This window comes from Anabas testudineus, chromosome 8 (genome assembly GCF_900324465.2).
Source record: "Anabas testudineus chromosome 8, fAnaTes1.2, whole genome shotgun sequence".
Classification (NCBI taxonomy): domain Eukaryota; kingdom Metazoa; phylum Chordata; class Actinopteri; order Anabantiformes; family Anabantidae; genus Anabas; species Anabas testudineus.
In genome coordinates, this window is record NC_046617.1 from 1,335,101 (window position 1) to 1,347,500 (window position 12,400).

The window sequence follows — 12,400 nt, forward strand, 5'->3', positions numbered from 1 at the left end:
GATCACTGCTGTAGTTGATCACTGTTGTTGTTGTTGCCTCGTTGACGTGTTGGAGCTGGAACGCCATAAGCGTTGATAATCTTAGTAAGACGTCAACCTGTTGTTGGTGGGACCGGTTTCATTCCTTCATGTTCCCTCTGCTGCATCGCGCCTTTCACTTGGGAAATCTGCGCCCTGCGGCAACACATACCTAAGCTTTAGCTCAAACGTGTTCGTAGCTCCTGAAGCTGAGTGAACAAGGGAACAAGTAGCCGACATCATCCACGATGGACACACACACACATGCAGGTCTTGTTATAGGTCATACTGTAATACCATGATAAAAAGTGTTGTCGTCTTATGACTCATTTAAAAAAGGAGAACACACAAAGAATGCACAAACCTATATTTTCAGATCCATCTTTTTGTTTCAGGTGCACGTTACAGGGGACAGCCTACAGAGAGATAGAGATCAGTGTGTAAGCTCATTGAAACTATTTCAATATTATAATTAATATGAATAAATACATAGCTATGATCATTTTTACACATTTCCAGTAATACTGTGTTGCAACATCACTGCAGCAAGCATATTCACGTACTTGATTACATGCTTCTGTGTTGCAGCTATGCTGTAGACACGGTCGCGTGCCCTGTGTCATAGCCTGATGTGCTTTTCCCCAGAAATACAAATACACATCACAGAGTTGCAGAGCACAGTAGTTGTGATTTGATTTGATTTGTGTAGAGTCCGTACCTGGATCAACTGGTGGTTGTGCAGAACATGTTCTCTGACATCTTCTCTCTTTTCTGTGTTGCATTTATCTCAGTGGAGATAACTGAGACCACAGAATGTCCACTGCTAAGTAGTGTGAAGGTGATGTACTTGCATTGACACAGACACACAGGCACACGAGTATAGCTCCTCAGTACGGTACATGGGCTACGCAGAGAATAAAAGCAATATGATACAGTTGAAATATCACTTTTAATTATCAGTAAATACATTTCAAGCCATTGTGCCAAAACTCTTTTCAAGTCTTTTAAAAACTGCCTCTTACAAACGACCAGACAAGCTGAGCAGTGTTAACATGTAATAAATGTGATGTGTGTGTGGTTCTTATGTTCAGCTCTGCAATAAATAAATAAATACGAGACAAATGTTCGTTTGCTCCTCCTGTGGGTTTGCTTCCTTCTGCCTAACATGCACAGATTTAAACATCAGCTGCTCCCCTCCTGAACCCACCAGCGCCCTCAGCACCTGTACGGCAGTGCAGGCTGTCCCATCCTTACAGGGTGGACATAGATCCCTCCCAGGAGTAGCCTCTCCCCCCAGTCCAGCAGCTTGTTCAGGGTGAAGCTGAACGGCGACAGCGGGCCTTGCTCCTTCGCCTGCGCCCTGCTGCACTTGCTGTGGGAGCGATTCTGCTGCTCCCTGTGGGTGTCTGCCCCCGTCTGCCTGCAGGAGCCACTGTCCCTCCGCGTCTTTGCCTCAGGCCTTTCTCCTGTCTCGCCGTTGTGGACAGTTTTGGCAGCAGCTTGCTGGCTGCTGCCTGCTGAGAAGGGAGGGTTGATTCCCAAAGGGGTCAAGGAGAGGGTGAGACTCTTGCGTTTCTCTAACAGAGAAGCAGAGTCTGATGGGACTTGTAGTTGTGTGGGCTTTGGTGCTGGTTTAACAGAAGCACAGGGATTTGGAGCTGGAATGTCATATGGTGTCTGGACCTGCTGCCGGTTGTAATTGAGAGTCAAATGAAGAGTCTTAGGTTTTCCTGACAGAAAAGGCTGCTGGTTTTCACTTCCATCTACGTGGGAGTGTCTCTGTTGAGTTTTGTCTGTGTGGTAGAAATTCTCTGTGTATGTCTGCTTAACATCTGCCGAGCGGCTGGTGACAACCTGATCACTCGTCTTCTGACTGGACGGTGTGTGGTTGACAGTGTCATTGATGGATGGCAGGCGACTGTCCAGCTGCTGGATGTGCAGGTCACTGCTAGAGGTCTTCCTGCTCAGAGTTCCCTGAAAGTGCTGGAGCTGACCCAGGAAGTTAAAATTTGGGGAAATGGACGGCCGTCGCTCTTTCACAAACCTTGTAAGGAAACAGAGAGATTGTGGGTTACTAGTGCTACTCGAGATATGTAGTGCAGTCAGTAGTATTAGGACAGTGATCTGGTTTTCTTTTTTCCTTTCATTAATTATAGCAAATTGACAGGTGATATAAAAATGAAACAAAAAAACAAACAATGTAACGTGTAACAGATTTGTATGGACACTGGCATCATTGTGAGGATGTTGCCCAGTTCACACAACTTCAAATGGCTGTTCAAGGGTTAAGACTCGTTTAAGGCTCCTCTACAGGTGAGTGTGACCGTCCTTAACATCAATTAGCATTTTCTACTGCATAGTAAGGTCATAACTTAGCTCGACTCTACTGAAGTTTGGTACAAGGTCTCTATAGAGACCCATTTTCAGAAGGGGCTAAAAGCAGTGAAATGAAAGACTGCTGAAATACAAGGAGAGTTACTTGTTGGAAATACTTCTCTGTGACTAATTAGTAGTCTGCACTGTTTCCACCTCACGTTTTGTCAGCATATCACAGCTCACTTGGAAAAAGTATTACGTACCAAGAATTAGTCACTCCTTTGCCCATGAAAAACCAAAAAAGATGAATCGATGCCTTGAAGTGGCAAAGTCCTAAACATGTTCATTCCCATGCATATAATGTGTTCTAATCAATAAAGGTTCAACACTAAATGCTCAGAATATGGTTGAGGGGGGCACTGTAACTCAATTGAGGGGTATGGTCTGCGAATGTCCCGCCATCACACTGTAGCCCGTAGCTTACCTAACAACTCCTGATTTTGAATATTAGACAATGTGGTTGTACTTTTTTCTTATTCATTCTAAATATGTTGACGTGATAAACACACATTTTGGACGACTTCTTCTATTTCTTTGTTGTATCCTACTTCAAATAACAGCAGCTTACTGTGTGCACCTGCCTTCCAAAGGTAAATGCAGACACAATCGCAGCCACAAAGCTTTCAGGCTTGATAAATCACACTGCGTCTGTATTTGCATCGTCTCCTCCCTGTATTTTGCGCACTTGGACAAAAACTCCCCACTTTGCATATTTATGAAGACCGAGGTGCAAAATCCAATTTATGTGCTATTTCAAAGATCTTTGTTTCATTTGTGGATCTTGCAAACCTGTAGTAACTATGGGTTCAAATGTCTAAGCAGTGATGTGTGAAGTGTCATCTAATCACTATATAAAGCTTTTTTTCCTGCATGTTTTACGCACTAAACATCACTGAGACACCCGGCATCACTGTAATGTTTGGTTGTATTTGTAATGTTCTGTGAAAAGTGAGAGCTGCTGAGATTGTTTACAATTGTATTTGAGTAGCAGTCTGTTATTCTTACAAAATCCAAAAGATTAACAAAGGTAGTGAAAACTAATCAACTTCTGCTTTTTCACTTTCTTGGGCATAAAAAAATATGAAGTTGCAATATTAACAGTTGCAATCAAAAACAGGACTGTGTCACACTGGCACATATAACAGATTAGAGCCCGGTGAGATCCGACTCAGTACCTGTAGGCATGATCCAGGTCCATCCCCAGACTGTACATAATGTAAGCTACAGCCAGAGCAGGAGAGCGGGAGATTCCTGCTGCACAGTGGACCAACACGGAGGCACCAGAGGACATGGCTGCATCTGTGAACACAAAGTGACACTTAGATACACTGCACAGGTAAAAACAAGTGCTTGTGTCAACATCATCAACAGCTGGACACTTTCACAGGTTCTGTGCCAGACGCTCTGTTAGCCTGTGATGCTTGTTGTGTTGGCGGCTGAGTGAGAGTCCTGACCTATGAAGTGTAGAGCCTGCGGGATCCAGGGTAGCAGGTCGTCCCACAGGGAGTCATCAATGGGGATGCGAAGATATCTAGAGCACGGCAGAAATGAAGGCTGGGGGCTGCAGCGGCTCACACTAAGCACATAGGAGATCCCCAGAGAGGCCAGCAGGTCCTACACACACACACACACACACACATACAGGTTTATTACAATGGTTTCACAGGTCAGCTTCAGCTACCATAAATGCACTTTAAAATCTAAATAAAATAAATAAAAATCTAAAATGTGAAAAGCACAGAGGACGTTGTTTTGTTTGCAAATGATTACAGCATGAAAAGATTGATTATGTCCACAGTGAGATAAACACCGTACTCAATGTACCATGTGAGCTGTCAATGGAGGCCACAGGTAATTTCCTTAGCGTTTTGTTTGTTTGTTTTTTTAAAATCAGTTCATTTGTTCATTCAGTGTATTTGAATATAGTTTTTTATATATGCAACTTCATTGTATATAATAATTCTATTACTTATATATTATTTATTCTTAAATTCTGGAGGTCATTACTGTAGTTTTTAGGTTATTTTAAGAAAGAGGAATTAAAAGCCCCAAAATGTAGATAATGGACTGGGATACAGAGGAGGAGAGTACTCAAACACTTTTCCTGATTATAAGTATTTATAGTTATTAGTTATTTCTCGTACTACACACATTAAAGTCGACAGGAAGTGACTTTGAAAAGATTTTTTACCATTGAATTTTGTCCTTATTATCCAGAATAATGATTTAAATTAAAGGACATGAGTCTGTTCAGTAAAGTAACTGAGCTGTTATTTCCTGTCACTATTTTGGTTTGTTGTGGAGGAATAATTCCATCCCTGAGAGACAGACTGTGGATCTATGACAGTGAATCTTTTCCATGATTGAACCTCCTTGTTTTTGACTATGACCACCTAGAAGAGTCGATCAGGATTTAGGAAAAAGCTTCACAATTTAGGTGAGTATTGAAAAAACAACTGTACTGAGTTAGAGTCTGTACTTTGACTGAGAGGTGTTATGTGTAAATCTGATGTTGTTTATTATGGTCTAATCATCAGTAGTAGAAGAGTTCCTGTGTCCATTACAAGATTATTATTTATTTATTTATTATAAAAACAAATTGTAGCATATTCCCATATCAGTGTAGTTATTTTCTCATCATGCCAAACCTCATGTTTCCTCCTATACTTCTTTCTACATTGTTCTTGGACTGGTGGACACAGGTTTCCACAGAGAGTGGGGTCAGTTTCCAGCCTCCCCCCCCCCCTCCAGCTGCAGCCCTCTCTTACCTGCGTCACGTCGCTCTCCGCTCCGAGGTAGAGCCGCGGCAGGATGAGGGACAGCGGAGGCCGCTCCGCCTCTCTCTCCAAGGACCACACCATGTCTGCAGCACAAAACAAAACCAGGAGGCTCGTTTTGTTTTGTTTTTTACAGCCAACAGTTGGATGTGTGCACGGAGTGAGGATATGTTGGACGGGAACTTTTCTTAATGTTAGCACAGATGCTGCTGCTCATTACTCACTGTGTCCTGTGAAGGTCCTCTGGCTGTAGCACGAGCTGGGAGCAGGTTTGCACACTTGAGTCTCCTTCTTCTCCTACTTCTTCTGCTGCTGCTGCTGCTGCTGCTGCTGCTGCTGATGCGTCCTCCGTCCTCTCTCTGCTCCTCTCAACTGGCTTCTAAACGATGAGCTCATCCTCTTTCCAACAATAGATCTCGACTGGATGATGTCACTTTCAGCCAATCAGCGCCTCGCCGTACTTCCACACGCCGCGCAGACGCACCGCCGCTGCGTGAGATGGTGCAGGAGCGGGCTGCGCAGCCTGTAGTCAGTATTTAGTGCACATGACGAACTGTTGATGTGGTTCAGCTGAGGAACTCCATCCGGATGTTGGCTGGTGGGTTCCTGGGGCGCGCGCGGACCTGTGCGCCCTGCACCACTCTGCACCTGCGCACAGCTCATTTCATCTTTGCAGGATTTTCCTGCAGGCTGTCAACAAACCCCCTCACGCTGTGTTCTTCTGCAAACGGAGCCGTGGGACTGTCGGTGAACGAGTCCAGGCTTTGAGCTACATGCCCTGCGCGGAGAGTCCATGTGGAGATTGAAGTTTCCCCTGATAATATGTGATATTGGTTTGGAATCATTCAACCAAAGCAGTTTAGGATGAGACTGGGTGTTATGATGTTTAAATCATTGCATTCTGTTTTTATGTTTATACATTTACACAGCATATCAACTTTTTGTTGAAAACACTTTGAAAACACATCAGATTTCAATTGGGTAAATCCTGCTGGATATTTCTACTGATGTAGACTGGGTGATGTGTTAGGAATGAAAGGATGGAAATTAAAATAAACAACCTACAAAGGACTGGCTTATCAGGCTTTGTGTGCCTGATAACGTCGGGGCGTCCTCCTAATGAGATGACAGATGATGCCCAGAGGTATCTCCTCCCAGATCTGGTCCAAGGCATCACTCAGCTGAACAGTCTCCACGGCTTCTCCGGACTTTTCATGTGTCTCACGTGTGTTCACGCTGCTCTCATCTGTGGCAAATGCTTATTGAGCTCCACGCTGTCGAGCAGTGAGCACAGGGCCCACAGGACGACGTCTGGCCCTCAAGCCACCCTCATGAAGTCTGTTTCTGATTGTTTGGTTAGAGTCATTCACACCAGCAGACTGCTGGAGGTCATTTTGCTCTGGCAGAGCTCATCTTGTTCCTCCTTGCACAAAGGAGCAGATACAGGTCCTGTTGATGGGTTAAGGACCTTCTACGGCCTTTGGACTGTCTGTTTAACCTCTGTAGGATCCAGGTATCACCTCATGCTACCAGTAGTGACCCTGACCACAGCCACCTGTAAAACCATTCCTGTGTTGAGGGTTGTCTTATTGTTGCCCCTCTAGTTCACCTGTTGTTAATAATAATAATACTTTATTGATCCCCTTGGGGAAATTGTGGTTGGACAGCTTCCAGACAGTACATGTCAGCGCTACTACGGTGGGGCTACACCAAAGCAGCTGGAACTGATCAACAACCCCCTCTGCTACTTAACTGACCAGATTAAAATCCCAGACGTTTAACTGATTTGATGCTAAATTCTAATAAACAAGTGTTACTTTCATCTTGTCGATTAGTGTATATTACATTTTTTTTTTTTTGGTGTAGTCCAGGTAAATGTGCAGCCTTATTATATCTCAAATATTTACTTTCATTCTGGAGACCATCCTTCACATAAACACAGAACAACTATTCTAATGGACACTATACCTTTACATACAGCAGCATATGAATGATATTTTTGAAATGAGTTATGAGAATGTTTTCTGTTCAGTTCTATGTGTGCTTCCTGTTCTACATTCATTAACAACAATTCATTACCGCCCAGCTCAGACGTTCCCCCAGCACAGCAGTACCACATGTATCTGTACCAGCTGATGTTGTTGAGTAAACTCACAACTTCAAAACAACCTGAACACACTTACAGCACCAAGGAGAAACATTTACTAATGAATTCTGTGCTGCATCAAAGATTAAAGTTACTGACAAAATAAAGTTTTTTTAATTGAAGTGTATAGCGTTATTTTGTAACTAACTGTACTGTTCTAGCATCACGGTATAGTCACATCAAAAATTCATCAAGTCATTCATTCTTCAAATGTTGAGCAATGAAGATAATCACTGTGGACCCTACGTTGATGCTGATGCGTTGTATCTAAAGACCAGCTGGCAAGACGGGAACTTCTGTCTTAGAGAGGTTGAGCTGAAGATGCCGCTCTCTCATACAAGCAGCGATGTAGGCGAGCCATGCAGAGCTGCAACAGTGGAATCATCCGGTGAGAATTTCCTCCAGCAGGCCCCTGGTATTAATATCTCTGACCAAACAATAAGAGACAGACTTCATGAGGGGGGCCTGAGGGCCGACGTCCTCTAGCGGGCTCTGTGCTCATTGCCCGGCAAAAAAGACAGGAGGCGTCATGTCGGATATATGGCATAGTTTTACTTTCACATTTTTCCATTACAGAGTAAATCTTAATTCTAACACAGGTATTGGACAGGTTCTTAACACCGATACATGAGGCTGCATTAGCTAGTGGATACTGCATAGACACACGCACATACGAACTCACATACACACGCACACTTACAGAATGACAAAATGACTACATTTTCCACTACAAAGTTCAATGTCCCATGACTGCTGTGCAGCCACAGATTGTAATGTGACCATGTATTAGAAATGTCTTTAGGCTTTTTTTTTTTTATTATTATTTTTACCTGCTTACATTCACACCCACACGCACACACACACCCACACGCCAAGTCCCCTGTACGTTGTCATGGACATCTGGGTGTCTTACATCCTGTCCTCTCCCACAACATCAGTACTTGCATGTGTTGGGAAGCCTGGGAACAGTTAGTGCATGATGTATTCATCAAAAAACATATGTGACCATTTGCTGTAGTGGTTGAGTGCACACTGAAAGGATTTGTTGGTGCTGATCTCTCCTTTAAGTGCCTGGTTGGAGACGCAGGAACAGGATGGGACTAGCTCTTGTGTATTGGTGCAGCAGGGTATGGGCAGAGCTTCACTACCTGAGTAATGAACCGTTTTGTCCTTTGGGTGAGCATGGTGCAGCTGTTCTAACCATAGCTATGGCTTTACACATCTCAACAAACAACCTGAGTCAGGATCAGCGTCCTCTGGAGCTATATTGGCTCCAAGCTGTCATCAGCCCTGTTTGGGTCTCATCCACAGTTCCAGGAGTTTCCCACTCAAATGTGCACAGCTCTGTATCTGAGGTGAGGAACTCATGTCTTACACATGTTGGAAACACGTGCTCAAACAAGCTGCACAAAGGTGATCTTTTATCACAAGTACCTTCAAAAAGAAGGAAAAACAAGTGGCTCAGCTTTACAAATAACCAAGTGTGCATCTCCCAGGCAGTGGAGGAGACAAACTCAGACAGGTGTAAAGGCAGTTTTAACACTGCGGGTCTTGCCCCAGTAGCCAGTCATCTACGTCCATTCTGTGCCGCCCTTCTCCTCTCGCCTTTTTAACAAGCCTGATGGGAATGTCTCAGAAAGTAATAAAGTAATCCACTGACACATATTTACAAATACATCAACGACATAAACAAGTGTGCGAAGTTGATTGAAATAAAAGGCTCCTCACTAAGTGAAGGGGCTCAGATGCTGGAGGATCCCAACACCGTTGAGTGCGTTAGCACTGGGAATGCTTAATGGAAATGTGTGGGCAGGTGCTGCAGAGATCAGAAAGCTGGACCATCAGGTCTCACTTCACTAGTGGGTCTCACCAAAACTGCAAGGAATCATGGGGGCTTATTTTAGTGTTTGTTTGTGTGTGTGTGTGTTTGTGTATGTGCGCAATGAACAGGTTCTCCTGTTTTGCTTAAGGGAACGTTCTCCCATTTCAAATGAAATGTCTCTCACACACACACACGCACGCACACGCACACACACACACACACACACAAACCATCAGTACTGCAGTGGAGTCAGGATGGAGCAGAATGAGACCCCAGTACAACCATGGGACACACGCACGCATGCACGGACACACGCACGAATGCACGCACGCGCACACACATGCGCACACACGCACGCACGCGCGCACACACACACACACGCACGCACGCACGCACACACCAGCTACACAGGTAAACACCAACAAAAACAAGAATGTAGCATCATGTTAATAAACAAGTAGAAGATGAACTGGAATCAGATTCTGGGACAAGAATAATGACAATAATATTGCTGCTGCTGCTAGCAGCGGCTGCTTTTTCCCTTATGTAGGTTACACCTTTTTTTACTCAAAGATTCTTTGTTGGAGGAAGGAGGAGGAGGAGGTGGAGGAGGAGGAGGAGGAGAGGTGTGGCAGGAGGGCTCGCTGGTGGGGACTGGTGGGCGAACTGGTCACGGTAGAGGTCTGAACTCTAGAATTGTTGGGCCAGCAGCTCACAGAGACGTCGGGACACAGAGTCCTTGCTGCAGCGCAAAGTCAGACGGTACATCTGTAGATACACACACACACAGATTGGAGAGCAATGATTCAAAGGTGTAAAAAGCTGATAATAAACCCATCCCAATAGCTCAAGTCTTTTTCTTAGTAGTACATTGTCGCATATGTCGTGTAAGCATTGCAAAGAAGAGCATACAGGAACCAACTGGATAAGAAAAAAACAAGTGTTTTTAATCAATTTGAACATTAAAAAAAGGTAAATAAAAGTTTAAACAAAACATAAAAAGTTGGTCTTGTAATTGTAACCCCAGCTTAATGAGTATTGGAGAAGCAATGGCAGCCCAATTGTGTGAAATGCGTAAAAACATGCTTTGGGTCATGTATCGATGTGCGGCCATAGACAGCTAGACTGATCAAAAGTAGCTTGACTGAGTATCAAAAACACAACTGATAGTCTTCTAGTGCTGACTCAGTGTAAAACTACATGCAGCAGTTAGCAGGATTTCTCCCTAGTAACAAGGTTCACAGATTCAAACACTATCAGCTTCATTGTTCTCACATCTCCTTTGTGTTTGTGTATGTTTCACAGAGATCCTTAATCTTGTTTATCTCCTTTTTGAAGAATTCGCAGCTCCTGGCTGATGCTTTCTTTACCAACACATGACTTATCCTCTGAGGATGTATGTCCATGACGTGTTTTACATGTTTTAAGTGCTGCTCCGCTAACTCATATCTCGTTGCTGTGGGTTTGTAGGACATACGTTGTTTTGTTTTTTTTAAAGACTGCGGTATCCATCTTCTATCAATAAATGTCTTCTCAACAGATAAAGTTTACGTAGTTTAAATTTTACATCCAAATGATGATGAATTCTGTCATTTATATTGCCTAGTCCCACTGCAGTATATTCACTTGAATATTTGACAAGTTGATTTAGGTTGGAAGTAGAGTTGTCAAGATAAACTCACTGGTGGTATTGAGGCACAATGATTCATCTTGTCTAAACATAAAGCAGTGGCGTCTATGTGAAGTACCTGTGCCTGGGCGTTTGGCTCCAGTCTTAGCAGACAGCCAACCTGCTGGCTCTTGGTCTGGATCACTCCAGCACACACATAGTTCTCTGGGTTTGGATCGACATTGTCCAGCAGGGCCATTCCTAGTCCCAGTAGCTACACAAACAAACCACACAAAATGAAGATCATCCATTAGAAGAGAGGAGGTAATCTTGTTTATATCTTACACAGACATGTGTAAGATATAAACACAAAAACACAAAAAATTCTCTGAAATGGCTTAAACTGACCACATTATGTGACATCCATTCACTGTTCTCTTTTGTTCTTCAAACAGACACAGTGCTTTCTTTTTTGATGTAACATATTATTTGATATATGACTGCTCTAATGTTTGCACTAGGCAGTCTGTGTCTCTCCACAATGTCGTCATAATCTTTTTTCATTGTTCTAAACTGATTGCATTGTGGTTCATCACCCTGCATTTCAGCTAACTCATCTCTTAATGTCTCTATATCAAAAGTGTCTCTTTCTGGTTCTTCCTCTATGGAGCGCACTGTTTAGAAAGTCACAGGTGCACCTGAATTTGTTGTACTATGATATTTGAGCACATTGAGCATATTTGAGTTTGTATCTGATTCAAAGTTCTCAGGCACACAGAAGAGTAAAAGTAGTAACTTTATAATTTTCCAGATAGTGAAGGTGGCCTTTTTGGAACACATTATGTTGGCACTTCAGAATTAGAAATTGACATGTATTGATTTTCTCTGCTTTGCTGCTCGTAAACAGTTTTTACAACATGGCAGGCAGTAGGAGTCCTCAAGTGTTAGATGCTGTAGATTTGGAAGTACAGTGAGTTCCTAAAACAGACTTTATTAGAAAGTGGCTGATGTGATGAAGAAAAGATTACAGAAAAATGATGGACGTACCTTAGCCTTAAGTACTTCAGTGTCCATGCTGTGGTTGGCCTTGAATATCTTTTGTGCTTCTTGCTGAGGCCTGAGGAGAGTTCAGAATGGAGACTTGAACTTTACCAAGAAACCCAATATGGGTTTTTCATAGTGCAGGGTGGGGGTAGTTGCACTGAGCCATTCTGTGGATGGCCACAAGCAATCAAGTTAAAGAAAAATACTTTAAAGACATGTAGGATGTGTACTTGTCATAAACATGAGTCTCTCCCTTGAGGTTCTTTTTTTTTGCTCAATGTAAATGGCACCGTTTGATCTGGTCCTCCTTTTGATATTTAAAATAAACCCACTGAAAACACAGCATAATACAGTGCCCATAAAAAGTATTTACTCCTCGGATGTTTCATCCTTTTATTGAAATGATAAATCAATCATGGTCAATAAAGTCTGGCAACTAAAACATTTCAGAAAAATAAATGTCAAAGTGAAAACAGGTTTCTACAAAGTAATTAAATAAAAATATGAGGTAAAAATCAGTGTTTGCATTAATATTCACCCCCCTTCAGGTCAGTATCTAGTAGATGCACCTTTGGCTGCAATCACAATTAGGCTTGCACATCTGGACA

The 12,400-nt window shown here is 43.0% G+C and overlaps 2 protein-coding genes across 3 annotated transcripts in view; both read right to left on the bottom strand.

Annotated features, from left to right (window-relative positions):
* Positions 1–703: 703 nt before the first annotated feature.
* si:ch211-195b15.8 (protein phosphatase Slingshot homolog 2) lies at positions 704–6,705 on the bottom strand. The gene is made up of 5 exons (XM_026367734.1): positions 5,396–6,705; positions 5,163–5,257; positions 3,849–4,008; positions 3,570–3,693; positions 704–2,062 (listed from the first exon to the last, which is right to left on the bottom strand). The coding sequence occupies exons 2-5, from the start codon at positions 5,253–5,255 to the stop codon at positions 1,234–1,236; spliced, it is 1,206 nt and encodes a 401-aa protein (XP_026223519.1). The 5' UTR covers positions 5,256–5,257; positions 5,396–6,705; the 3' UTR covers positions 704–1,233.
* Positions 6,706–7,849: 1,144 nt separating this feature from the next.
* The window catches only part of ap2a1 (adaptor related protein complex 2 subunit alpha 1), a 28,152-nt gene continuing 23,601 nt past the window's right edge, over positions 7,850–12,400 (bottom strand). For both annotated transcript variants that reach the window (XM_026345072.1, XM_026345063.1), the window contains 3 exons: positions 11,796–11,865; positions 10,888–11,022; positions 7,850–9,907 (listed from right to left, as the gene is read on the bottom strand). In XM_026345072.1, coding sequence (XP_026200857.1) covers positions 9,830–9,907; positions 10,888–11,022; positions 11,796–11,865 — 283 coding nt within the window. In that variant the 3' untranslated portion in view covers positions 7,850–9,829. The remainder of the gene's footprint in view (positions 9,908–10,887; positions 11,023–11,795; positions 11,866–12,400) is intronic.

Bases quoted from the DNA above. Each gene is read 5' to 3' on its own strand.
- si:ch211-195b15.8 (XM_026367734.1), bottom strand. From the start codon at position 5,255: ATGGTGTGGTCCTTGGAGAGAGAGGCGGAGCGGCCTCCGCTGTCCCTC. The intron at 4,009-5,162 runs GTAAGAGAGGGC...GTGTGTGTGTAG, and splicing joins CGGAGAGCGACGTGACGCAG to GACCTGCTGGCCTCTCTGGG. The intron at 2,063-3,569 runs GTACTGAGTCGG...TTTCCTTACAAG, and splicing joins GACCTGGATCATGCCTACAG to GTTTGTGAAAGAGCGACGGC.